At 36.3% G+C, this 25,486-nt stretch overlaps 1 protein-coding gene across 1 annotated transcript in view; it reads left to right on the top strand.

The window, feature by feature from the left end:
• The window catches only part of SNX4 (sorting nexin 4), a 71,415-nt gene that overhangs the window by 22,326 nt on the left and 23,603 nt on the right, over positions 1 to 25,486 (top strand). Inside the window, exons 6-8 of the mRNA XM_043594399.1 lie at positions 4,903 to 4,958; positions 9,287 to 9,359; positions 19,840 to 19,901. Coding sequence (XP_043450334.1) covers positions 4,903 to 4,958; positions 9,287 to 9,359; positions 19,840 to 19,901 — 191 coding nt within the window. The remainder of the gene's footprint in view (positions 1 to 4,902; positions 4,959 to 9,286; positions 9,360 to 19,839; positions 19,902 to 25,486) is intronic.

Raw genomic sequence — 25,486 nt, 5'->3', positions numbered from 1 at the left:
TCAAATTCTTGTGCACACACTTGCTCATTCTTTATCAGATATGAAAGACAGTTCTGAAGAATTGAGCTTGGGTTTCACAGTCAGAGCAGACTAGAAGATGAGCCATGCGTCGTGCTGCTTCTGTCTGCTGGGTTGTGGTGGTCATCTTTGGGCATAGGAGTCATTTTGAATTGGTATCCGTTAGTGACACAGCTTTTCAAATTTAGTAATTATAATTAGTGTTTGGGAATGAAATTGTTACCTAAAAATTGAAAAATACGGTATGGTGAGATGGCCACCCTAATTCCTGTCTACTCTCCCTATCGTCCCCCAAAGTAATGTAATATTGGCAAATTTTTAAAGTTTTCATCTCTTCTGTAAACTGAATAGGTAAGTAGAAAAATGTAATGTAAATTTATATAATCTATAAATTTATAAAACAATTCATATGATAGTACAGTAACAAAAGTTCAATAGGTCTTGGCAACAAGAACAAAATGTCTTTATAGTAGTTTTGCAAACACCCCTGGAGATTTATGTATTGGCACATAGGTATTTGAAATTTAGCACAAAAAACTAGAAAGAGAAAAATTTGTTTCTGCATGGAAAATATAATCAAGTATCTAATTCTGTCATAAGCTGATTCTAATTTATAAACATTTTGTTGGCAGGTTGCATGAAAACATTAGAATCTTCTTGGCTATAATTCATTACTTTATGGCACTCAGAATACTTGAATTTTAATTTAGAGTTGGATTTGAAATAACTCAAAACTTTGAAAAATGTTTATATTTTGATAGGGTTTTCTGAGAACTAGTCCAAGATGTTAGTATCTGATATTAAGGAAAAGAGAAAAGTAAAACATAGTTGTTTTGGTGACTTCTCTTTATGTAATAGTCAAGATTTAGTCACTAGTTTAGAAATCAGCAATCATTTGTCCTTGCATCTAGGTTTTGGCCATGACTTTGGTGACCTTGAAAAAGCTCTTGAATTTCTTCCATCTATATAGACTATGCTGTTTACTGAGTGCATTGAATCTTGTGTATAGGTGCTATTTAAGAGTTTAGTTAAAATGTTTCATGTTTGGGTTGCCTTATGGTATAACCTCAGTTTCACTTTTAGAAAGTCTTTGAAAGGTAATACTTAATGTGCAGTATTAATAATTTGAAATCAGGCTTTTAATGGAGCAGGCTTTTAAATGGAGCAGAAAATAAGATGTTATGAGGAGAGTTTAGAAATCCTTACATCCTGCTGTATTCCTTATTTTGTTGTGACTGTTTCTTATTTTAAGTTTTGTTGTAAGATAGAATGTTTTTAGACCACCTCACACATATATGTACGTGTGTACATGCATATACACAAACATGTATGTGAGGTTTGTATATATATATGTGTGTGTGTGTGTGTTATTATCCCATGTTACCTCTGTGTTTGGTTATAAATTTTGTAATTATGTAAAATTGGTTGGTAAAGGAAGTATTGGAAACTATTTCTGTGAAAAAAAGATTGTTCTGAATCAGACCAAATATTTATATTTTAACCTTGGCCTTTGGATTGTCATTCTCAGATTGAAATGTCACCTTACTTTAGTTTTCCTTTTCTCACACACGTTTAATTTAATATATAGTTTTGGCCTACTAGATTAATATTTTCTTAAAAATATTTAATTATTTTACCCAGCAAGATAATTATAAAAATCTACTGCCTTTTTATCAGTGCTGTATTTAATACAAACATGAGCACTAACTCTTCATCACTGCTCTGTGTTGGTGTTCTTTCTTTGTCTTGTGTATTTATATAAATATTCATGTTAACCAATTCAGTAAAAGGAGAGCAAAGAGTTTAGAGTAACGAACATATAAACTAGTTGATTTAGAATAAGGTGATATTGTTTTAACTCCATTAACTCAGTAAGTTACTGTCATGAAAGTGTCATCCATATGCCCAGATCTTAAATGAATTTAGGTTAACTCAGAAGAATCCAGGACCCTGTCTGTTGCTTGGAGTAGAGACTGCCAATGCCCATAGTCCAGACTTCGAAAATTTCTGCTAGAGGCACCTGGGTGGTTCAGTTGGTTGAGGCCTAGGTCCCTCACAGTTGTGGGATTGAGCCCCTGCATTGGGCTCCCTGCTGAGCGTGGAGCTGGCTTGAGATTCTCTTTTCTATCTGTTTCTCTCTCTCACCCTCCCTCCCCCTTTGCCCCTCTCCCCTGCTTGCTCGTTCACTCTCTGTCTCAAAATAAATAAACTTTAAAATTTCTGCTAATCTGTATATTACACAGAAATTCTCAGAGAGCCACTGTGGCTGGGTGCCTACAGAGTGTCAGGTGCTCTTCTAGGTGCTGTGGAAACAGTAGTGAATGAGCTGAAAACATAAACTCCCTTATTCTTACTGAGCTTATATTGTAGTAGAGACATTAAATTAATTTTAAATCAATAAGATACTTTAAAGGGTATTGTTAAAGGGTATGATGGTACAGAATTCTTGTTTTCAAGGATTTTTTGGAGATAGGTGACCATAAGATTTATTATTCTAATGGGACTCTTTTGAGAGTAAAAAGGGGTCCTATTAATAATGAGTTTAGGACAACAAGCATAAACCAGGACTGTCCTGGGTAAACTGGGTCACATGGTTGAAGAGATAACATTTGAGCTGAGACAGGAATAAAGAACCTTGCGGTGGAGTCAACTTGGGGGCCAGGGAAGAGGAACATTAGAGAGGCCCAAGCTGGGTAGTGGTTTACTAGGCGAGGTGTGGGGGAAGAGAAGAATCAGAAAATGAAATAACAAAGGGAAGACAAGATCCAGCATAAGGAAAGTAAAATATTTAATAGGAACTGGAAAAGGAGAAGAAGTGGGACTAACAGAGAACATGAGAAGGAAGATAGTCAGAGCTGTAGAATAGTTGGGGTTATTTTTTATTCAGTCGATACCTCCTGCATGATGGTCTTGTGCCACGCTTTGTGAGGCACTGGGATATAGCAATGAACAAAGATTAAATAACGTATTGCCATGGCAGCCATTGTGTAACTCCAGGAGCACCATTCACGTTGTGCTTTCTTACGGCTCTTCTAGTGGGCAGCTAAGAAACAAGTAAACAACTAAGATGATTTCAAGTAGTACTGTTTTAAAGGAGATACAGTAAGGTGGAGTGAAACTGGGGCACCTAGGTGGTTCAGTCAGTTGAGTGTCTGATTCTTGATTTCAGCCTAGGTCATGATCCCAGGGTTGTGGGATTGAGCCCCATGTTGGACTCTGCACTGAATGCGGAGCCTACTTGGGATTCGCTCCCTCTACCTCTGCCCCTCTCCCTTGCTCACGTTCTCTCTTAAAAAAAAAAAAAAATGGGGGCACCTGGGTGGCTCAGTCGGTTAAGCATCTGACTTTGGCTCAGGTCATGATCTCACGGCTCATGGGTTCGTGCCTCGCGTTGGGCTCTGTGCTGACAGCTCAGAGCCTGGAACCTGGTTAGATTCTGTGTCTCCCTCTCTCTCTGCCCCTCCCCCACTCACACTCTGTCTCTCTCTCTCTCTCTCAAAAATAAATAAAACATTAAAAAAATTGATTCCTGATTGAACCACCTTTTATGTAGTTTCTGTGGCTGGTCAGAAACATAATTTAGTGTTTTTTCTCCTTTTCTTTTCTTTTCTTTTCTTTTCTTTTCTTTTCTTTTCTTTTCTTTTCTTTTCTTTTCTTTCTGTGTGTGTGTGTGTGTGTGTGTGTGTGTGTGTGTGTGTGTGTGTGAAGTTTGGCTATGACTTGGATATATTAAGTATAAATTTTGTAGAATGCAATTATTATTTAGTGCTGATCCCTCTGTTCCTCCTTTGAGAGCAATTATCTAGAGTAAGTAAAGATAGTTAAAAAGTTTAAAAAAATAGTTAAAAAGTTGTGTTTTCTTGGGGTGCCTGGGTGGCTCAGTCAGTTAAATGTCCGACTTGGGCTCAAGTCATGGTCTCATGGTTCGTGGGTTCGAGCCCTGCATCAGGCTCTGCACTGACAGCTCAGAGCCTGGAGCCTGCTATGGATTCTGTATCTCTGGCTCTTTCTGCCCCTCTCCCACTCGTGTTCTGTCCCTCTCAAAAATAAACATTTAAAAAAATTTTTAAAAAAGGTTGTGTTGTAACATTTTCTGTCAGCTAGAAAGTAATTTGATTTCATCTCACATGTTTTACTTTATTTAGTATGTAGTATTTAGTATAGGCATTTCCATAGTTCTTTTGTTTAAAAACATTTTTTTTGATGTTTATTTATTTTTGAGAGAGCATGAGCAGGGGAGGGGCAGAGAGAGAGGGAGACACAGAATCCGAAGCAGGCTCCAGGCCCCAAGCTGTCAGCAGGAGCCCAGTGCAGGGCTTGAATCCACAAACTGCGAGATCATGACCTGAGCCAAAGTCAGGCACTTAACCTACTGAGCCATCCAGGTGCCTCAGTTCTTCCTTTTTTAAAATAGTGATCGTGAAAATGAAAAAAACCAATGTACATTTGGTGTGGATTCCTGGGAACTACCTGCAGTAATGTATATGCTTCAGAGCAGTTGTTTTATTTAGTTTATCATTCCTTTTCTTGATTTAGAGAAAGGTAAACTACTTCTTCCATGTGATTTATTCTGAGTTACAATAATGCAGAGCTGTGTGTGTGTATATATATATAGATAGATAGATACCTGTTAATATAGTGATGTTTATAATTGTTTTACTTTGGTATCATTGAATGCCATGTTATTCAGTTTAATTTTTAACACTTTTTGTAGTGTTTTCAGAAATAACTACTTTGCTGTTTTTTTTAGATATGTTTAATGTGTTTGACAAATGATATGAAGAAAACTGTATTTGAGCATCTTAATTCTAAAGGGAAAGTAAAACTGTTTGGATTTATACCCTGAAATGTAATTGTATTAAGTGAACAAATTATTTTTTCCAGGCAGACTCCAGGTTAAAAGCGCTTAATGCAACATTCAGAGTGAAAAACCCAGACAAGTAAGGTTTTGTTTTAATAACAGTTACAATGTTGTTTTGAATGATGTCTATCAATTTATTTAATTTTTCATTTCTGAATGTATGCACTTTATTTACTAATTTAAATAATAATTCACATTACTGAAATCCTTTTATAGTCTAAAACTGATTTTGAGATTTGGTAACTTAATTACGTTTAAGGTTGCAAGTAACTGAAGTATCAGAAAATTAAACCGCTGTTTTTTCCTAGAAGGATTTATTAAAAATGTTGTTTTAGATATCAGAAAAATGAGAGAAGTAATTTTTAATTTCATATGAAATAGTTTTCCTTATATGGCTTTGCTTATCAAATATGTACAAAGTTCAAGAAGATTATATGTATTATATATATTTAATAATAAACTACTTTGTACACCAAGAAAACTTGATAGATAAATGCATACTAGTGGAATAATTTCACGGAGATGTATCTGTATGACCATTACTTGACTTCATTAATGTTAGGTGTTTGTGATGAGACCATTTCTATATTTAAGGAAACCCATGCATTCACAATAAAATGTCCTTAGGGTGGTTCCTAGGCATTTCTTAAGATTTTGGTTTTACTCATTCTCTGAATTAGGTGGGTAATTCAGACTTTTCATTATATGGACCTTTACCTGGCCTTTGATTCAGCTGAACTTTTCAATTAGAAAGGTGTTTGAGCAGATTAGGCTTTTGCATTTTTGGCTGCCAAGTTCATGAGTTGTGTTAGAATTTCTCTAGTTAAGCCTTCAACATTAATTTCTATGTGGTGTAAATTCTTACCAAAGGCTGGGTTTGCATAGTCTGATAATATATTATGCCTGACTTTAGAAATTATGTATTTGGTTTTTAATATAAATTTTGAATATAAAATATAAATATTTAAAGTTTTGGTAAACAGGAAATTGTGATGGTAACCACTGAAGTTTTTTTTTTTTTAATAGACTTTTTTAGAGGAGTTCTATTTAGTTTTATGGAAAAATTGAATGGACAGCACCAAGCTCCCATATATATCCTCTGCCCCCACACATGCACAGTCACCCCCACTGTTAATATCCCCCACCAGAATGGTACATTTGTTATAATTGATGAACCTATATTAAGACACTGTTATCACCTGAAGACGTTACATTATGGTTCACTCTTGGTGTTGTATATTATGACAAATGTATAATGGCATATGTCCATCATTAATAGTATCATATAAGGTATTTTAACTGTCCTGGGGCTGGGGTGCCTGGTTGGCTCACTTGGTAGAGCACGTGACTCTTAATCTCAGGGTCATGAATTCAAGCCCTGTGTTGGGCATGGAACCCACTTGAAATTTAAACAAAAAACACCACCAAGACCCTCCCACCCCCACCAAAAAAAAACAAAAAACAAAAAACTCCAAAGTATTTTCAGTGTCCTAAAAATCCTCTGTGCTCTGCCTGTTTATCCCTCCATCCCAGCCCCTGGCAACCAGTAATCTCCATAGTTTTGCCTTTTATAGAATGTCATATACGGTGTGTAGCCTTTTCAGATAGGCTTTTTTCACTTAGTAATATGCATTTAAGGTTCCACTGTAAGGGTTATAATGACGGGTATGGTATATAAGAGACGCTCTTTAGATAAAGAACTAAAATTTTAAGTCAACCTCTTTGAAAAACCTAGTAAGCTAGCTTTATGACTTTGGTGAATGTGCATTCACTAGAGGAGCATGTAGATGAGACTATTATTAATTAATATTGTAATATTAATATTTTGTCTTGAATGTTTTTCAATTTAATGAAACATATTTTATCAATTGAATGTTTATCTTCCCTTTTCTGACCTAACTAGGTTTCTGGATTATAAAATTTTATTTAATAACCATATTATATATGGAATTTTAAATTTGATATGAACAGTAACATAATCAAAGCAATTTTGCCCCTGTTCTTGTTAAAGTGTGTAGTTAATGTATAATTAGTAATAGAATTTGTTTGCTTTAAGTTCTAGTTAAGAGAATTATCTATATCTTTTTTTTTTTTTTAAGTTTTATTTATTTTTAAGTAATCTCTACACTCAACATGGGACTCAAACTAATGACGCGAGATCAAGAGTCACATACTTCTGGGGTGCTTGAATGGCTCAGTCTGTTGAGCAGCCGACTCTTGGTTTCGGCTCAGGTCATTATCTCATGGTTCATTAGTTTGAGCCTTGTGTTGCACTCTGGGCTGGCAACACAGATCCTGTTTAAGATCTTCTCTCTCTCTCTCTCGCCCTCCCTTTCTCACTCTCTCTGTCAGAATAAATAAATAAAATTAAAGAAAAAAACCCTGAAGAATCACATACTCCTTCTACTGAGCCAGCCAGGTGCCTTCATGCCATTCGTTGTTAAGCCAGATTCTTCACGTACAGAATCTCTGTTCTAGCTATATTATATATTACATGTATTTTATATAGTGGGTCTAGCTGGCCCAATATATAATTATTATTCATACTGTTACTAAAATAGTTTACAGCACTAAAATACTTTTATTCTGCCCTTTCTTAAAATGTAGAAAACCGGAAAGATTGTTGGGATTACCAAAATGATACTAGCTTCATGCATGTTTATATTTTTTCAAACTGGGGTGCCTGGCTGGCTCAGTCAGAAGAGCATGTGGCTCTTGATTGAGGTTGTAAGTTTACTCATATGTTGGGTGTAGAGATTACAAATAGATAAATAAATAAATAAATAAATAATTTTGAAATAAAATATATTTCTTCAAACTAGAATGCTAAGAGCAGTTTGGAGATGAACCTTCTACTTTTGGAGATGAGTCTTCTACTTTTATGTGGCAATATTTAGACAATATTTGGGCAATATTAGGAGGTAGACCAAGTGATTAGTAGAATGAATGGGGCAAAAGAGGGGCAGGAAATATAGGTGGCACCCAGGTTTTCTTCTTTAGAATGCTAGGGAACATAGGGAAGAGGGTTTTGGGAGGGACAGGGGAAGATAAGCTCTAGATATGTAAAAGTACAAAGGTCTGGTGTTTAGGAGAGAGATTCGGGCAGGAGGTAGACATTTGGAATTCAGTAACACGTACGCCATAACTGTGAAGCTTTGTGAATGGTAAGTCACATGAAATGTATAGATTGAAAGATTGATTAAGATGGCTGAGGACCCAGGATTGGACCCTAAGGAGTGTCAACGCCTTGAGGGTGTTTTCCAAAGTATAATCTGAAGATTAGCACCATTTGAATTATTTGGGTTATACCTTCAGATTCTTGAGTCCCTCTAGGGCCTTTGTGTACAGTTTTGCTTGTTCACACACTTGTCCTACTGAGAGGCCCTCCTTAGTGTTTCTGACACTTTAGGGCCTCTTTGCATGCTAAAGTTGGGAGGAGGGTGAGGTTAGCTGTTACCTTGCTGAAAGGATCAAGAAAGATGAGGACTAAAGTCTGTTGTTGGGTTTTAAGCAACATGAGAATAGTTAGTGAGTTTGTCAGGAGTATTTCTCTGCTGGTGTTGGAGGCAAAACTAGATTGCAGTGGGCCGCACGGTGCATGGAAAGTGACTGTTGCTAGAGAGAGTACCTTGTTAAAGTGTGCCTGTGAAATGGCTGGGGATGAGAGTGTTAACAGTTGGATGTGTTGTCAAGGGAATATATGTATGTGTTTTAATATAGGAGAGTTAATTGATATGCTAATGAGAAGGAGCTTGCAGAGAGAGGAATTTAGAAAATAGGAATATGGGGTGTAGCTGGGATAGAGTCTAGAGTATTGATGGGAAGAAGGATCTTAGAGGGAAGGAAGAAATAATAGATGTAGATATGTTTACTGGCAGGAGATAGAGGTGGAGGTGGTTCCTACTAATGGCTTGTGTTTAATTTGTGAAGCCTGGTTGGAGAGTGATAGGTAGTGGTATCAGAAATTTCAGGTCTTTTTGCAGAACTGTAGTTACTAGATTAGGGAAACAAAGATTATTGATCAGCATGAAGATTGAGGTTAGAGACCATGAGTTTATGGTCGCATCAGAACATTTTTTAGCACCATAAATTTTTGTCCTGTTTTTTGTTTTCAAGTAACTTTTCATATAACTTTTATCTTTATCTCAGTTCCACAGTATAAATTATGAAGTATTTTTCTTCTCTTTAGTAATACCAAAAGAAAATATGGTTGCTTTATTTTAGAATTTTTTTGAATTTGTATTTGAATTTGTATTGAATTTGAATTTGTATTGGTGTGTGCATAAGGCCAGCATATGGTTAAATAGAATCAGTTTCATTATTCTCAAGAACTGCTGTTTTTGTCTTTCAGTTTTTGACTTGTTTCCATGAGAAAAAAAATGATGTTTCCCTTGTTTCCTGTTTCAGGAGATTTACTGAACTAAAACACTACAGTGATGAACTACAGTCTGTCATCTCACATCTTCTTCGAGTCAGAGCTGTAAGTGGTCCCCAGGAGCTTTTTGATGCACATTTATAAGGATGTGCTTCTCACCTAATCACGTTTTTAAGTAATGGATGGTATTTATGATAAATAGCTGATTCTTGCATTTAAATTTGGCGTGTTCATCATCCAAACTGCATTTAAAAATATATATGAAATGTTCTCTGGTATAGACAGCTTGAAGCATTTTAACTGTTGTTTTCTCTGTAGTTTGTATATGGTTGTTTTGATTTCTTGTGAAAAGGCCTACCATTTCAGTATTGGAATATAATTAAATAAGTGTGGGAGTTTAGATCTACATGTAATAATATCTTTATGCTTTCAAGGTTGTTTTAAAGGTCTGTGAAAAAGTTTATATATGTTAGGCCATCTTGTGTCTGTACTCTTAAATTGTCCTAAATAAACTTATTTGGGGTAATAGTTTGCCATGACAAACTGAAAATTGAGGCATAATCACTGTACTTAGCCCTATAGTTTGGCTGTGGTAGACATGGAGCCCTTAGAACTTGCTAAAAACTTTGAAAGACCCTGGGTTACCAGGTCTAGGATCACATTTATGCTGATTGGAATCCTTGTGGAATATATTATCTGGGATTTGTTTTAATGAGAGTGGTGAAGAGTGGAAAGTGGGGGCAGTTTATATGAAACTAGATTAGCCATATAATAATTGTTGAAGGTAGTAGGTGTTGCGAAATGGAAATATATTCTACTATTCTCTGAAGATTACCATAGTAAAAAGTATTAAAATAAGGGGAAGAAAATCCTTCCTGAAGTCTTTATATTGGCCCAATTTCCTGTTTAACCATTCAGAGTACCATTAGACCTCTTAAATAAATTATAAGATACTTTCTAATAAAAGGTCCATGTGAGAATTAGTAGGCTAGCGTCAAGAACTGGGTACTGGGAAACTGGGTTTATAAGGTAACTAGACACTAGTTGGGGAAGAGGACATGTGTCTAGACACCCCAGAAGACTGGAAGAATAATTCATACAGCTTTGACTTTTATGTTAGAAACCTTCGAGAATCTATTTATTTTTTAGAAAAAATGAGAAAAAAAATTTTTTTAGTGTTTGTTTATTTTCAAGAGAGCATGAGCAGGGGAAGGGTTGACAGAAAGGGAGACACAGCATCCAAACCAGGCTACAGGCTCCAAGCTGTCAACACAGAGTCTGATGTGGGGCTCGAACTCACAAACCATGAGATCATGACCTGAGCCAAAGTTGGACGCTTAACCAACTGAACCACTCAGGCGCCCTGAGAATCTATTTAAATTAGAGGTCTGGCTGATTATGGAAGCTGTGTCTTTTTATTTCTTTATATCTTTAAAAATTTATTTGTTTAAAATTTATTAAATTTTTTTTTTAATTTTTTTTTCAACGGTTATTTATTTTTAAGAGAGAGACAGCATGAACGGGGGAGGGGCAGAGAGATAGGGAGACACAGAATCGGAAGCAGGCTCCAGGCTCTGAGCCATCAGCCCAGAGCCTGACGCGGGGCTTGAACTCACGGACCGCGAGATCGTGACCTGGCTGAAGTCGGCCGCTTAACCGACTGCGCCACCCAGGCGCCCCAAAAATTTATTAAATTTTTAAAAATTTACATCAGGTTAGTTAACATACAGTGCAGTGATGATTTCAGGAGTAGAATCCAGTGATTCATCACCTACATATAAAACCCAGTGCTCATCCCAACTAGTGTCCTCCTTAATGCCCCTTGCCCAGTTAGGGCATCCCCCCACCCAAAATGCCTCCAGCAACCCTCAGTTTGTTCTCTGTATTTAAGAGTCTCTTATGCTTTATCCCCTTCCCTGTTTTTATATTATTTTTACTTCCCTTCCCTTATGTTCATCTGTTTTGTGTATTAGATTCCACATATGAATGAAGTCAAAGTGATATTTGTCTTTCTCTGACTAATTTCGTTTAGCATAATACACCCTAGTTCTATCCACATTGTTGCAAAAGGCAAGATTTCATTCCTTTTGATTGCTGAGTAATATTGCATTGTGTATGTGTGTGTGTGTGTGTGTGTGTGTGTGTGTGTGTGTGTGTATACACACACACACCACATCATCTTTATTCAACCGTTGATGGACATTTGGGCTCTTTCCATACTTTGGCTATTGTCATTAAGGCAGCTATAAACATTAGAGTGCTTTGCCTCTTCGAAATAGCACACCTGTATCCTTTGGATAAATACCTAGTAGTGCTGTTGCTGGGTCATAAGGTAGTTTTATTTTTAATTTTTTGAGGAACCTCCATACTGTGTTCCAGAGTGGCTGCACCAGTTTACATTCCCACCAGCAGTGCAAAAGAGATCCTCTTTCTCCACATACTCGCCAACATCTGTTGTTGCCTGAGTTGTTAATGCTAGCCATTCTGACAGGTGTGAGGTGATATCTCATTGTGGTTTTGATAGGTATTTTCCCTGATGATGAGTGATGTTGAGCATCTTTCATGTGTCAGTTTGCCACCTGGATGGCTTCTTTGGAGAAGTGTCTATTCATGTCTTTTGCCCATTTCTTCACTGGATTATTTGCTTTTTTGGGTGTTGAGTTTGATATGTTCTTTATAGATTTTGGATACTAACCCTTATCTGCTATATCATTTGCAAAAATCTTCTCTCATTTCATTGGTTGCCTTTTAGTTTGATTGTTTCCTTCGCTGTGCAGAAGCTTTTTATTTTGATGAGGTCCCAGTAGTTCATTTTTGCTTTTGTTTTCCTTGCCTCAGGAGACATGTCAAGTAAGAAGTTGTTACTGCTGAGGTCATAAAGGTTTCTGCCTGCTTTCTTCTTGAGGATTTTGATGGCTTCCTGTCTTACATTTAGGTCTTTCATCCATTTTGAGTTTATTTTTGTGTATGGGGTACGAAAGTGATCCAGGTTCATTTTTCTGCATGTCACTGTCCAGTTTTCCCAATTACCGTTTGCTGAAGAGACTGTCGTTCCATTGGATATTTTTTCCTGCTTTGTCAAAGATTAGTTGGCCATATGTTTGTGGGTCCATTTCTGGGTTCTTTGTTCTGTTCCATTGATCTGAGTGTCTGTTCTTGTGCCAGTACCGTACTGTCTTGATGATTACAGCTTTGTAATGTAGCTTGAAGTCTGGGATTGTGATGCCTCCAGCTTTGGTTTTCTTTTTCAGGATTGCTCTGGCTATTTGGGGTCTTTTCTGGTTTCATACAAATTTTAGGATTGTTTGTTGTAGCTCTGTGAAGAATGGTGGTGTTACTTTGATAGGGATTATTAACGCTGTATCTTTTTAAAGGCCTTCAACCAAAAGGAAGAGCGGAGGGCACTGTAGAAAGCTTTGTTTAACAGCAGGGTCAGCAGTTCTGAGAGTTGGAGTAGGCAGAGGTACACTATTACACAGTCACATGGCTAACCCCAAGTATTGAGAAGCTCTCAAACAGTGTTCAGACCCAGAAGAAACTAAAGGACAAAGCAGAAAAACCAGCTAGACTCAGATTTATCAGAAATCTCAGAGATGAGTGGTGAATTGAACAGAGTGTAACAGGTAAACACTCAGAAAATCCATGAAGCATAGGGAGTGCATTTAAGTGAGACCTTAAGGAGGGAGGCAGGACTGTCGTTGTCAGATTGTGTCCTGAAGGGAGGTTTATGTGATTGCTTTCATAAAACGAGAAAATTGTCATAAGGCATGATACAATAGTGATTATGTCTGACTTTCTGCTGAAAGTATATTTTTAAAAGTGGTTAATATTTAATAACCTTTAAAGATTATGGGAAATTTTAACCATACCAAACTTGTTTCTGCCCTAGGACTTTTATTTGCTCTTCCCCATGCTTGTATCACTTTTCCCACATGCCCCACCTTCAAGAACCTCTCTTGGCTTGTTCTCTTTTGCCATTCATTTCTTGCCTTAGATGCCTCCTCAGAGAAATCTATCTTGGGAATCTTGCATGAAATAAGATGCAGTTTTCTATCATTTTCTGTCATTTTTCATATTCTGTCATTTCTCTGTCATATTCTGTCATTGCTATTTATAGCAACACTATCTGACATTGTATTCTGGATTAATCTGTTAATTATCTCCCCTACTAGTGTATGTGAGCTCCACAAGAGCAGCTTTGTTTTCTCACTGCTAAATCCCTGGAACAATGCCCAACTCATAGTAGACATTCATTATCTAGTCATTGAATGAATGAACAAACGAATGTATATGCTGACATTTTTATGTTTAAAAATATCTGAAAAAACAGATAAATTGCTTATTTTATTTTAAAAACTTTAAGGTTTGTTTGTTTATTTATTTATTTATTTATTTATTTATTTATTTATTTATTTTTTGAGAGAGAAACAGACAGAATGCCAGCAGGGGAGGGGCAGACACAAAATCTGAAGCAGGCTCCAGGCTCTGAACTGTCAGCACAGAGCCTGACACGGGGCTCGAACTCCCAAACTGTGAGATCATGACCAGAGCCACTTTTATTTTATTTTAAATTCCAGTATAGTTAACTTGTAGTGTTATATTAGTTTCAGGTGTACAGTATAGTGATTCAGCAATTCTGTATGTCACCCAGTGCTCATCACGACAAGTACACTCCTTAATCCCATCACCTATTTTACCCATCCCCCCCATTCACCTCCCTTCTGGTAACCATCAGTTTGTTCTCTCTAGTTAAGATAAATTGATTCTTGAATTTAATTATAACCAGCCTGGGAGAACTGGTTAATAATTTATATGTGAAAAAAATGTTTAAAGAAAACAGCTTTGTCATCAAAGAGTTTGTAATACATAAGTAAGAGAATTCTGGGTATAGGTATTTATCCTAAACTTTTTTTATTTGTTTGTTTGAGATTTTAAGTAATCTCTACATCCAACATGGGGCTCGAACTCACAACCCTGAGATCAAGAGTCACATGCTCTACCAACTGAACCAGCCAGGTGCCCCTATTCTAAACTTGATGAAAACTTTAGAAACTTTATTGACATTAAAGATAGCTTGAGCTATTGAAAGAAAAGCAGCACTTGATCTATAAGTCGAATTGAAATTCTGATTGAGTAAATGAGAGAAATGCTAGTGAACGATACAGGATGCTTTCTGATTGGCTAAAATTTCTTCTTTTTTAAAAAACTTTTTTGAATGTTTATTTAATTTTGAGAGAGAGAGAGAGAGAGTGCAAGCATGGGAGGGGCAGAGAGAGAGAGAGGGAGACACAGAATCCAAAGCAGGCTCGGTGCTCAGAGCTTGTCAGCACAGACCCCGACATGGGGCTCGAACCCATGAATTGTGAGATCATGACCTGAGCCAAAGTTGGATCTTAACCAATTGAGCCATCCAGGTGCCCCTGATAGGCTAAAATTTCTATTGTTCTAAAATGGGGAGAAAGGCTATTTAGTCATGGACAGTAACAGAAAAGTAAAAATGAAAAGGTTAAAGTCCTAACACAGAGAGAAGCCTACAAATAACACAAAAAGCACCACAGGGAGGGCCTTTTGTAACATTCAGAGTGTCAAGAAGGCTTAGATGCTTCTTGAGACAGATGATGAATTGGGTTTTTAAAATTTATTTTTTATTTATTTTTTTGAGACAGATGATGAATTAACAGATGAAAATAGAATTATTTGAGGGGCGCCTTGGTGGCTCAGTCGGTTAAGCGGCTGACCTCGGCTCAGGTCATGATCTCGCGGTCCGTGAGTTCAAGCCCCGCGTCAGGTTCTGTGCTAACAGCTCAGAGCCCGGAGCCTGTTTCAGATTCTGTGTCTCCCTCTCTCTGATCCTCCCCCGTTCATGCTCTGTTTCTCTCTGTCTCAAAAATAAATAAACGTTAAAAAAAAAAATAGAATTATTTAATTGTCTTTTCTGTCAAGGAGAATTCTTTTCAAAGTAGAAAAGACAAAAAATAAGTTATAGATCGGTTAAAAACTTAAATATTTAAGACATCAAAACAGAACAACAGGAAAGGGTGGGTGGCCTTGGACCAAGAAGAGCTGGCTTTGGACCTGTCTCTGCCATTTACTGGGTCCTCCCGACAAATTCAGTAACCTTTCAGGGTTAGTTTCTTTGCTAGAAAATGGGAATATATGCGTGGCACATAGTAGGTACTGAATAAATATTTGTTATATGAAGGTGCCTTATTCATAGAATTATGAGATTCAGATGAAATAATGTGTTTTGTAAACAACAACAAAAAGATAATACTGATTTCTAACATATATTTACCACTGTATATCAGCCAGTGCTCACACATATTATAATATTCTTGCCCAGTTCCCACAATAGTCCTTAAAGATAGATATTATTGTTGTTCCCATTTTGTAGATTAGGAAACAGAGGCAAAAGAAATTAAAATGGTACCACACTATAATAGATGTGTGGAGCCAGAATTTCCTCTTTTGTCTGTCTGACTCTAGAGCTCATGCTCTTAACTGCCTACAAAGTTTATTGACAGAGGACATGAATTCAAGATTGAGAAGAGAACAGGGGCGCCTGGGTGGTGCAGTCGGTTAAGCGTCCGACTTCAGCCAGGTCACGATCTCGCGGTCCGTGAGTTTGAGCCCCGCGTCGGGCTCTGGGCTGATGGCTCAGAGCCTGGAGCCTGTTTCCAATTCTGTGTCTCCCTCTCTCTCTGCCCCTCCCCCGTTCATGCTCTGTCTCTCTCTGTCCCAAAAATAAATAAACGTTGAAAAAAAAAAAATTAAAAAAAAAAAAAAAGATTGAGAAGAGAACAGATTTTCATTGAGTCATCCTGCTTATAGCCAGGACCCTAACAAATGTCATTTGATCCTCACAAAGTCATGTAATGAAAGTCATTTCCACATTTCCAAAAGAAAGATATGATACCAAGGCTTGCATGGTTTAATAAATCTCCAAAGTTAAACCCTAAAGTGAGAAGGTGCTGGAATTTGAACTCCCATTTGTTTGACTGCAAATCTCATATTTCCTATTACAATATCTGCTGCCTCTTTAGGGAAAAATCAAATTTAATTGTTAAAATGTTTAAGTTTGCTAATATTGTAAAAATGCAAATTATAGCTATTAAGATACTACTCAACATTTGATTTGTAGTCATAAAGATGGTAATATCTAGTATTTGTGAACTATTTAGTGATGGTGGCAGTATAAAATATTAACGTGCAGCTCTTTGGAAACTGTTGTGGCAGTAAGTATCAAGAGTCTTAAATCCCATAATCTTGAATCCTTAGGAGATAGTTCAAAAGAAAGAAAGAAAAGAAAAGCTAGGCATGTCTAGATTTTCAAAATAAGATCATCTAATAGAATGTCCCAAAAGTGTCCTTTTTCACATTTAATTAGCTACTACTTGAGTGAGGATAGAGTAGGCATTCTTACAGTTCCAAATGATTCCGAGCTGGGTAGAATGATTGAATGAGTCTGTTCCATTTTTTCTTTTGTCACTGAATATGCTAGGTGTCACTCTTTTCATGTCAGTTGTCAGATGGTCAGTTTTCAGAAAGAAATTCTTGTCAACAGAAATGAAATCGAATAGCAGTCTGGACTAAATCATTGGGTTCAGCCCCTTTTCCCTGGCACCAAAATTCTTGATTACCAATGACCAATGAATTAATATGGTTTTAGGTTTTAATTATTCCTGTTTTATTTCTGTGTCATTTTTGTTTTTTCCTTTTCTCTAGAAATGATAATTTTTGATTAATAGTTTTTCTTTGATTCTTCTTTCCCACTGCCTAATGATCTAGATAAAAGTCATTTCATGTTTTAGTTAGCTAGATCCATTTGTTTCCATGAATAGTTGATATCAGAAACATTGTTGGTGCCATAACAACTGCTAAGTGTCTATTGCCTAGTTCGTGGGTAGGTAATTCCTCATGTGGTTGCTCATCTTTTTTAATATAGGAAGACTCTTGCCTCTTTTGGGCATACTCTGTGGACCAAAATACTTTCCAGAGTTCTAATTACTCTGGTAGAACCTCCTTTTATACCAGCTGCCAAGAGTGATACACTTTAAAGAAATAAACTTTTAAGTAATTGGGATTCACAAACTTTATCTTTGAACATTTATTTTGGATCTGCATTTGTACTTGTTTCTTGCAGTTTTTGTTTTTACATGGTTGCTTAATAAGCTCTCTCCCTCTCTTCCATACTTAATATCTTATGATAAAACACTCAGCTTTCAAGAAGAGGTTTGATCTTTAAAGAACCACCCCTCACCCCCCCCCCCCACCCCCGCCCTGGGTGGCTCAGTTGGTTGAAGTCCGACTTTGGCTCAGGTCACAGTCTCGCAGTTCATGCGTTTGGAGCCCCACATCGGGCTCTGTGCTGACAACTCAGAGCTTTGAGCCTGCTTTAGATTCTGTGTTTCCCTCGCTCTCTGCCCCTCCCCCACTTGTACTCTGTCTCTGTCTCTCAAAAATAAACAAACATTAAAAATTTTTTTTAAGTACAAGGATCTAGAAAAATTAGTGTCCTAGAATGGCATTTCCATTTTATATTCTCTGAAATGCCAGTCCTGTATTTTTTCTAGTGCAAACCATCTCTTTCTTGAATAGTTATGATTAATATATGGTATTAAAGGGCTAAAACGTTCTATAGGAAGGAAAATTCTTACTGGTTAAATTTTATTACCTCAGTGTTTCCCAAATTTACTTGATGATGGAATCACTTTAAAAAAGTAAACAACTGGGGCGCCCAGGTGGCTCATTCGGTTAAGTGTGTGACTTTGGCTCATGTCACTAGTTTGAGCCCCAGTCAGGCTCTGTCTGTGCTGGCAGCTCAGAGCCTGGAGCCTGCTTTGGATTCTGAATCTCCCTCTCTCTCTGCCCCTCCCCACTCATGCTCTGTCTCTCTCTGTTTCTCAAAAATGAATAAATATTAAAAAAAATTTTTTTAAGTAAACGACCTTTGATACTCTATAGGACTCAGAAATAATTGGGAAATAGCATCCTAGAGAAAGTAGTTGAGAGGTCTGGGGATGACTCTAGAATGTTTCAAGCAGAATGAAGACTACAAGCTTTGTCTTGAGTCGGGTGCAGAGGTGGGCAGACTAGAAGGCTAGATAGTAAATATTTTCAGCTTTTTGGGCCATACGATCCATGTCAAATCTATTCAGTTCTGCTATGAAAGCAGCCGTATACAATGGTAACCTGAATGTTCTAATACGACTACAGAAACAAGCTGCAGTCCTGTAGTGTATTGCCCTCTAGTCTGGTGTGTACATGTTCCTTTAGAGCAAGCCAAGAAGAGATGGAAAACAGTTTATGTTCTTCTTACATCTGCTCCATGTATTTATAATACTGGTTCATTCACTTTAAGCTGAGGTATTGAAAGGGTTAGGATTTGTTGTATGGTTAATGCCTAATTCCTCAGGTGTTTGAGTAACAAATTAGGTAATTTATCCTCAGTATTTACATTTAGAAACTGTGTAACCAAGAATATTTTTTTGTATACTGAGAATTTTTTTTTTTTAGGGTTTAGGGTTTTATGTGGGATTACTTTTGGTCTTCAGTTCATGTCCGTAATAGTTTGCAGGAGAGTAAAGTATTAATTATCATATGTGGTGTTTTGTCTTTTGTAAAATTTGTGTGAATAGCTACACAGTATATATTTCATCTTTATCTAATTATAATTAGATCTAAATTATAATTCTGTTATTAAAATATCTAATGTGTTGGTTAGAAAGCATTATAGTGATAAAGTAGCATAGAAGTATATTGTATGTGTTCAGCACTTATGTATAAAACTATCAATAAAATTGAAAATGTTTATATTTTTACCCTGGTAAATTCCACTTTGAGGACTTTTTCATAAGGAAACAATCTGAAATTTGGGAAAAGCTTTACTCTCAGAGGTGCTTATTACAAAATTATGTATATTACTGAAAAAATTAGGGATAACTAAATATCCAACAAGGAGTGGTTATATATTGTATACACTGCTAGGTGGAATTTTATGCAGCTATTTAAAGTCGTATTTATTAAATATAATATTGACCTGCTGGATAAAATATTGTCCCTTTTTTTTTAAGTTTGTTTATTTTGAGACAGAGCAAGAGTGCATGAGAAGGGCAGAGAGAGAGGGTGAGAGAATCCCAAGCAGTGCAGAGCCCAAGGTGTGACTTGAATTCATGAATTGTGAGATCATGACCTGAGCTAAAACTAAGAGTCTGACCCTTAACCAACTGAGCCACCCAGACGCCCCGTACCACTTTTAACATAAGAAATTTTAAAGTAATAATTAAAACATATATCTTTATACGTTCTTTTTATATATATATAATAAATACACAGATATATATATATATATATATATATATATATATATATATATATATATATGAGAGCAGTTACATAAATATGATGATAGCACTAGTTCCTCCCCAACCTCATGATGAGCCTTTGGGAAATTTTTTTCTTTTTCATATTTTTCAAGTTTATTGTACTAAGCTTTTGTTTTTTTAAATGAAGATGACATCTTTTTAAAGAATAATCTGTATATAACTTTGACCTAATAGTAATCTCTTTTAAAAATTTATTCCAGAGAGTAGCAGATCGACTCTATGGTGTATATAAAGTGCATGGGAATTATGGGCGAGTTTTCAGGTAAGCATTATGTGACCTTTTAAAATAAATGATTAGCTCTGATTAGCTTTTTGGCTGACAACTATAATTCTTGACAATTTATGGGTCTGAAATGTAGATGTTAAGTTTTTATTTATTTTGTATGTTATGGCATAATTACTTAATTTTTTATTCAAGTATAATTAATATACAGTGTTATATTAGTTTCAGGTGTACAATATAATGATTCAACAATCCTATACATTTCTCAGTGCTCATCAAGATAAGTGTACCTCTTAACCCTCTTCACCTATTTCACCCATATTCTCCCCCCCCCCCCCCCCCCGCCTTTGGCAACTACCAGTTTGTTCTCTGTATTTAACAGTTTGGGGGGTTTTTGTTTGTCTTTTTTCTCTTTGTTTTATTTCTTAAATTCCACATACAAGTGAAGTCATAGGGCATTTATTTTCCTCAGTCTGACTTCACTTAACATTATATTCTCTCTCTATATACACATATACTCACACACACACACACACACACACACACGCACGCGCGCACGTGCGCGCGTACACACAATGGATAGAGACGATATGAGATAGATATTTATATACTTGTTTATAAACATTTATGTGTATTTATATATATATATCTATTTCACATCTTCTTTATCCATTTCTCTATGGATAGGCACCGGGTTGCTTTCATATCTTGGCTATTAATAATGCTGCAATATACATAGGGGTGCATATATCTTTTTTAATTAGTGTTTTTGTTTTCTTTGAATAAATACCTAGTAGTGGAATTACTGGATCATATGGTAGTACTATTTTTTTAAGTTAATTAATTTATTTTGAGGAAGAGCATGCGAGCAGGGCAGGGGCAGAGTGAGAGCAAGACAGAGAATCCCGAGCAGGCTCTGTGCTCTCATTGCAGAGCCCATCATGGGGCTCAAACTCACGAACTGTGTGATCATGACCTGAGCTGAAAGCAAGAGTCAGATGCTTAACCTACTGAGCCATGCAGGTGCCCCATGGTAATACTATTTTTAATTTTTTTAGGAACCTCCATAGTGGTTGTACCAATTTGCAACCCAACAGTGCAGGAGGATTCCTTTTTCTCCACATCTTCACAAACCCTTGTTACTTCTTGCCATTCTGACAGACATGAGGGGATACCTCATTGTGGTTTTGATTTGCATGTCCCCGATGATTAGAGTGATATTGAGCATCTTGTCATTTGTCTGTTGTCCATCGATCGGTATGTCTTCTTTGGAAAAAATGTCTATTCAGGTCCTCTGCCTACTTTTAATTGGATTATTTGTGTTTTTTTGCTGTTGGATTGTATAAGTTCTTTATATAGTATGAATATTAACCCCTTATTGGATATATCATTTGCAGATATCTTCTCTCATTCAGTAGGTTGTGTTTTCATTTTGTTGATTGAGTCTTCACTAGTCCTTCACTGTGCAAAAGCTTTTTATTTTGGTGTAGTCCCAATAGTTTATTTTAGCTTTTGTTGCTCTTACCTGAGGAGATAGATCTAGAAAACTGTTTCTTTGGCTGATGTCAAAGAGGTTACTACCTATGTTTTCTTCTAGGAGTTTTATGATTTTAGGTTTCATATTTACATCTTTAGTCCATTTCGAGTTTATTTTTGTGGATGGTGAATAAAAGTAGTCCAATTTCATTCTTTTGCATGTAGCTGTCCCAACACTATTTGTTGAAGAGACTCTTTTTTCCATTGTATATTCTTGTTTCCTTTGTTGTAGAGTAATTGACCATATAAGTGTATGTTTATTTTTGGTCTCTGTATTCTGTTCCATTGATCTCTGTGTTTTTGTGCCAGTACCATAATACTGTTTTGATTACTACAGGTTTGTAGTGTATCTTGAAATCTGGGATTGTGATACCTCCAGCTTTGTTCTTGTTTCTCAAGATTGCTTTGGCTCTTCAGGGTCTTCTGTGGTTCCATACAGATTTTAGGATTTTTTGTTCTAGTTCTGTGAAAACTGCTCTTTGGTATGTATGTATGTATGTATGTATGTATGTATGTATTCATTTATTTATTTTAAATTTATTTTTTTAACGTTTATTTATTTTTGAGACAGAGAGACACAGAGCATGAAGGGGGGAGGGGCAGAGAGAGAAGGAGACACAGAATCGGAAACAGGCTCCAGGCTCTGAGCCATCAGCCCAGAGCCTGACGCGGGGCTCGAACTCACAGACTGCGAGATCGTGACCTGAGCTGAAGTCGGACGCTTAACCGACTGCGCCACCCAGGCGCCCCATGCTCTTTGGTATTTTTATAGGGATTATGTTAAATCTAGATTGCTTTGGGTATTTTGGAACATTTTAATATTGATTCTTTCAATTCATGAACATGGAATATCTTTTTATTTGTGTCATCTTCAATTTCTTTCATTCATGTTTTAGTTTTCAGAGATGACATCTCTTTCACCTCATTGATTAAGTTTATTCCTAGATATTTTATTATTTTTGGTGCAGTTGCAAATGGAATTGTTTTCTTAATTTTTCTTTCTGCTATGTTATTAGCTTATAGAAATACAATAGTTTTCTGTATGTTAATTTTGTGTCCTGTGACTTTACTGAATTCATTTATTAGTTCTAATAGTTTTATGGTGGAGTCTTTAGGGTTTACTATATATAGTATCATGTCATTTGTAAATAGTGAAAGTTTACTTCTTCCTTACCAATTTGGATGGCTTTTATTTCTTTTTCTTGTCTGCTTGTGGTGGCTAGGACTTTCAGTACTCTAACAGTGCTGAGAGTTGACCTCTCTCTTCTGTTACTGATCTTAGAAGAAAAGCTGTTTTTCACCATAGAGTATCATGTTAGCTGTGCATTTTTTCGTATGTGGCCTTTATTATGTTGAGGTATGTTCCCTCTAAACCCACTTTCTTGAGAGTTTTTTATCACGAATGGATGTTGTACTTTGTCAAATGCTTCTTCTGCATTTATGGAGATGATCATATGCTTTTTATCCTTTCCTTGTTAATGTGATGTATCATGTTGATGGATTTGTGAATATTGGACCACCTTGCATCCCTAGAATAAACTCCACTTGACTGTGATGAAAGATCCTTTTAATGTATTGTTGGATTTGGTTTGCTAATATTTTGTTGGAGGTTTTTGCACTTATATTCATCAGAGGTATGTATTGGCCTGTAGTTTTGCAGGGTTTTTGTTTTGTTTTGTTTTGTTTTATTTTGGTAGTACCTGTCTGGTTTTGGTATCTGGTTTTGTATCCCTCCTTTTTTATTTTGGAACAGTTTGAGAAGAATAAGTACTAACTCTCTTTTTAAAAAAATGTTTATTTGGGGCGCCTGGGTGGCGCAGTCGGTTAAGCGTCCGACTTCAGCCAGGTCACGATCTCGCGGTCCGGGAGTTCGAGCCCTGCGTCAGACTCTGGGCTGATGGCTCAGAGCCTGGAGCCTGTTTCCAATTCTGTGTCTCCCTCTCTCTCTGCCCCTCCCCCGTTCATGCTCTGTCTCTCTCTGTCCCCCAAAAAAAAAAAAAAAAAGTTTATTTGGAGAGAGAGTATGTGTATGTGCACGAGCCAGGGCAGGGGTAGAGAGAGAGAGGGAGAAAAAGTAGGTGCCCACTGTCAGTACAGAGCCTGACATGGAGCTCCATCTCACAACCTTGAGATCATGACCTGAGCTGATATCAAGAGTCGGACACTTAACCTTACTGAGCCACCCAGGCTTAAATATTTGGTAAAATTCACCTGTGCAGCCATCTGATCCTGGACTTTTGTTTCTTGGGAGTGTTTTTTATACTGATTCATTTTCATTGTGAGCAATCAGTCTGTTCAAATTTTCTATTTCTTCCTGATTCCATTTAATTTTACCCATTTCTTCTAGGTTGTTCAGTTTGTTGGCATAAAATTTTTCATAATATCTCATATAATTCTTTTCATGTCTGTGGTGTTGGTTTTTATTTCTCTTCCTTCATTTCTGATGTTATTTGATCTTTTTTTTTTCTTGATTAGTACAGTTAAAGCCTTGTGTTTTGTTTATCCTCTCAGCTCCTTCAAATATCGGTTTTGTTTTTAATAGATGTCCTATAGTACTTTTCGAAGTTTTTGTTTTAAAGTATTTCTTTCGATAAAAAATAGGAAGTCCAATATACTGAGCAGATAAAAATGAAACTACTCTGAAGCAGTGACCACTGCCCTTTACCTTGTTGGCAGAATGCCCAAGAAGATTCTATTTTAAATAATTAGTGACTTTCTCTTTTTTTTCTTTCTTGGTGTTACTTCATAGTTTCTGAAGGATTTTGCAAGATGAATTTTTCAGTCTTGGGTAATTTTAGTGTAAATTAGAATATCTACTTATATACTGTATATTACATATTTTGGTTATTTTTGAACCTTTTGTGATTTTTTTTTCCTGTGTATTATTTTGGTTCTGACATTTTAGAAATTATTATCCGAAGCTCTTTATAAGAAAATGTCTTTGCTAATGTTCCATTATAAGTCCTTTTGATTGAATTAATTTAAAAATAATTCATTTGGGGTGCCTGGGTGGCTCATTCGGTTGAGCATCTGACTCTTGATTTCACCTTAGTGATGATCCCAGGGTCATGGGATCCGAGCCCTGTCTCTCTGTCTCTCTCTGCCCCTCTCCCTGGCACTGTCTTTCTCTATCTTTCTCTAAAGGAAAAAAAACCCAACAACATTCATTTTACATTTTTGAATAGGTAATACATTCCATATGGCACAAAATTCAACAGGGATAAAAGCTTATGCAGTGAAAAGTCTCCCTTGTCTGCTAACCATTCAGGTCTCCTCTGAGATAGCTAATACCAGTTTATTGGTTTCTTATGTATCCCCCTAGTAAAATGTAATACTATAATACATTAACATACAAACACAGGCATGTTCCCTCTGTTTTTAAACATGAAAAGGGAGCATGTTGTATACATCACTATGTTCACTTGTTTAACCTTTTTTCACTTAAGAACTGCTCTTGGAGATAGATTGTTATCAGTAAATAACTGCATTGAGTTTTATTAAAGAGGAGGATCATAATTTATTTAATTTCTTCTTAATAATTTCTAGTCTTATTTTACTCATTGCTACAATAAATATTCTTGTTCATGTCATTTTACATGTGTATGAATATGTTTGTAGGCTAAAATTCTACAAGTGTTGTTACTGGCTCTAAGGATAATTGCATTTGTAGTTGCGGTAGATACTGCCAAATTGCCCTGTATAGAAGCTGTTAACTTCTCACCAAAAAAGTATTAATATCTGTTTTCTTACACCATTACTCAGCAGTATGTTAGCAAACTTTTGTCTGTATCATACTGATGATGAGGAATGGTTTCTTTACTGCAGTTATAATTTACATTTTTAAAATTATAACTGATGTCAAATTATTTTTTCTTGTGATTAACAGCCCTTTTTTTTTTTCCTATTTCATAATCTATTCATATCTTTTGTCTTTTTTTTTTTCTTTTGGGCTGATTGGTTTCTTAATTGATACACAGGTGTTATTTTTGAGAGAGAGAAAGAGAGAGTACAAGTGGGGAGGCAGAGAAAGAGGGACAGACACAGAACCCGAAACAGGCTCTCAGCTGTCCGCACAGAGCCCACCGTGG

Source organism: Prionailurus bengalensis, chromosome C2, assembly GCF_016509475.1.
Source record: "Prionailurus bengalensis isolate Pbe53 chromosome C2, Fcat_Pben_1.1_paternal_pri, whole genome shotgun sequence".
In the NCBI taxonomy this organism is placed as follows: domain Eukaryota; kingdom Metazoa; phylum Chordata; class Mammalia; order Carnivora; family Felidae; genus Prionailurus; species Prionailurus bengalensis.
The sequence above is the reverse complement of the archived record's forward strand: the minus strand, read 5'-3'. Positions and strand labels throughout refer to the sequence as shown.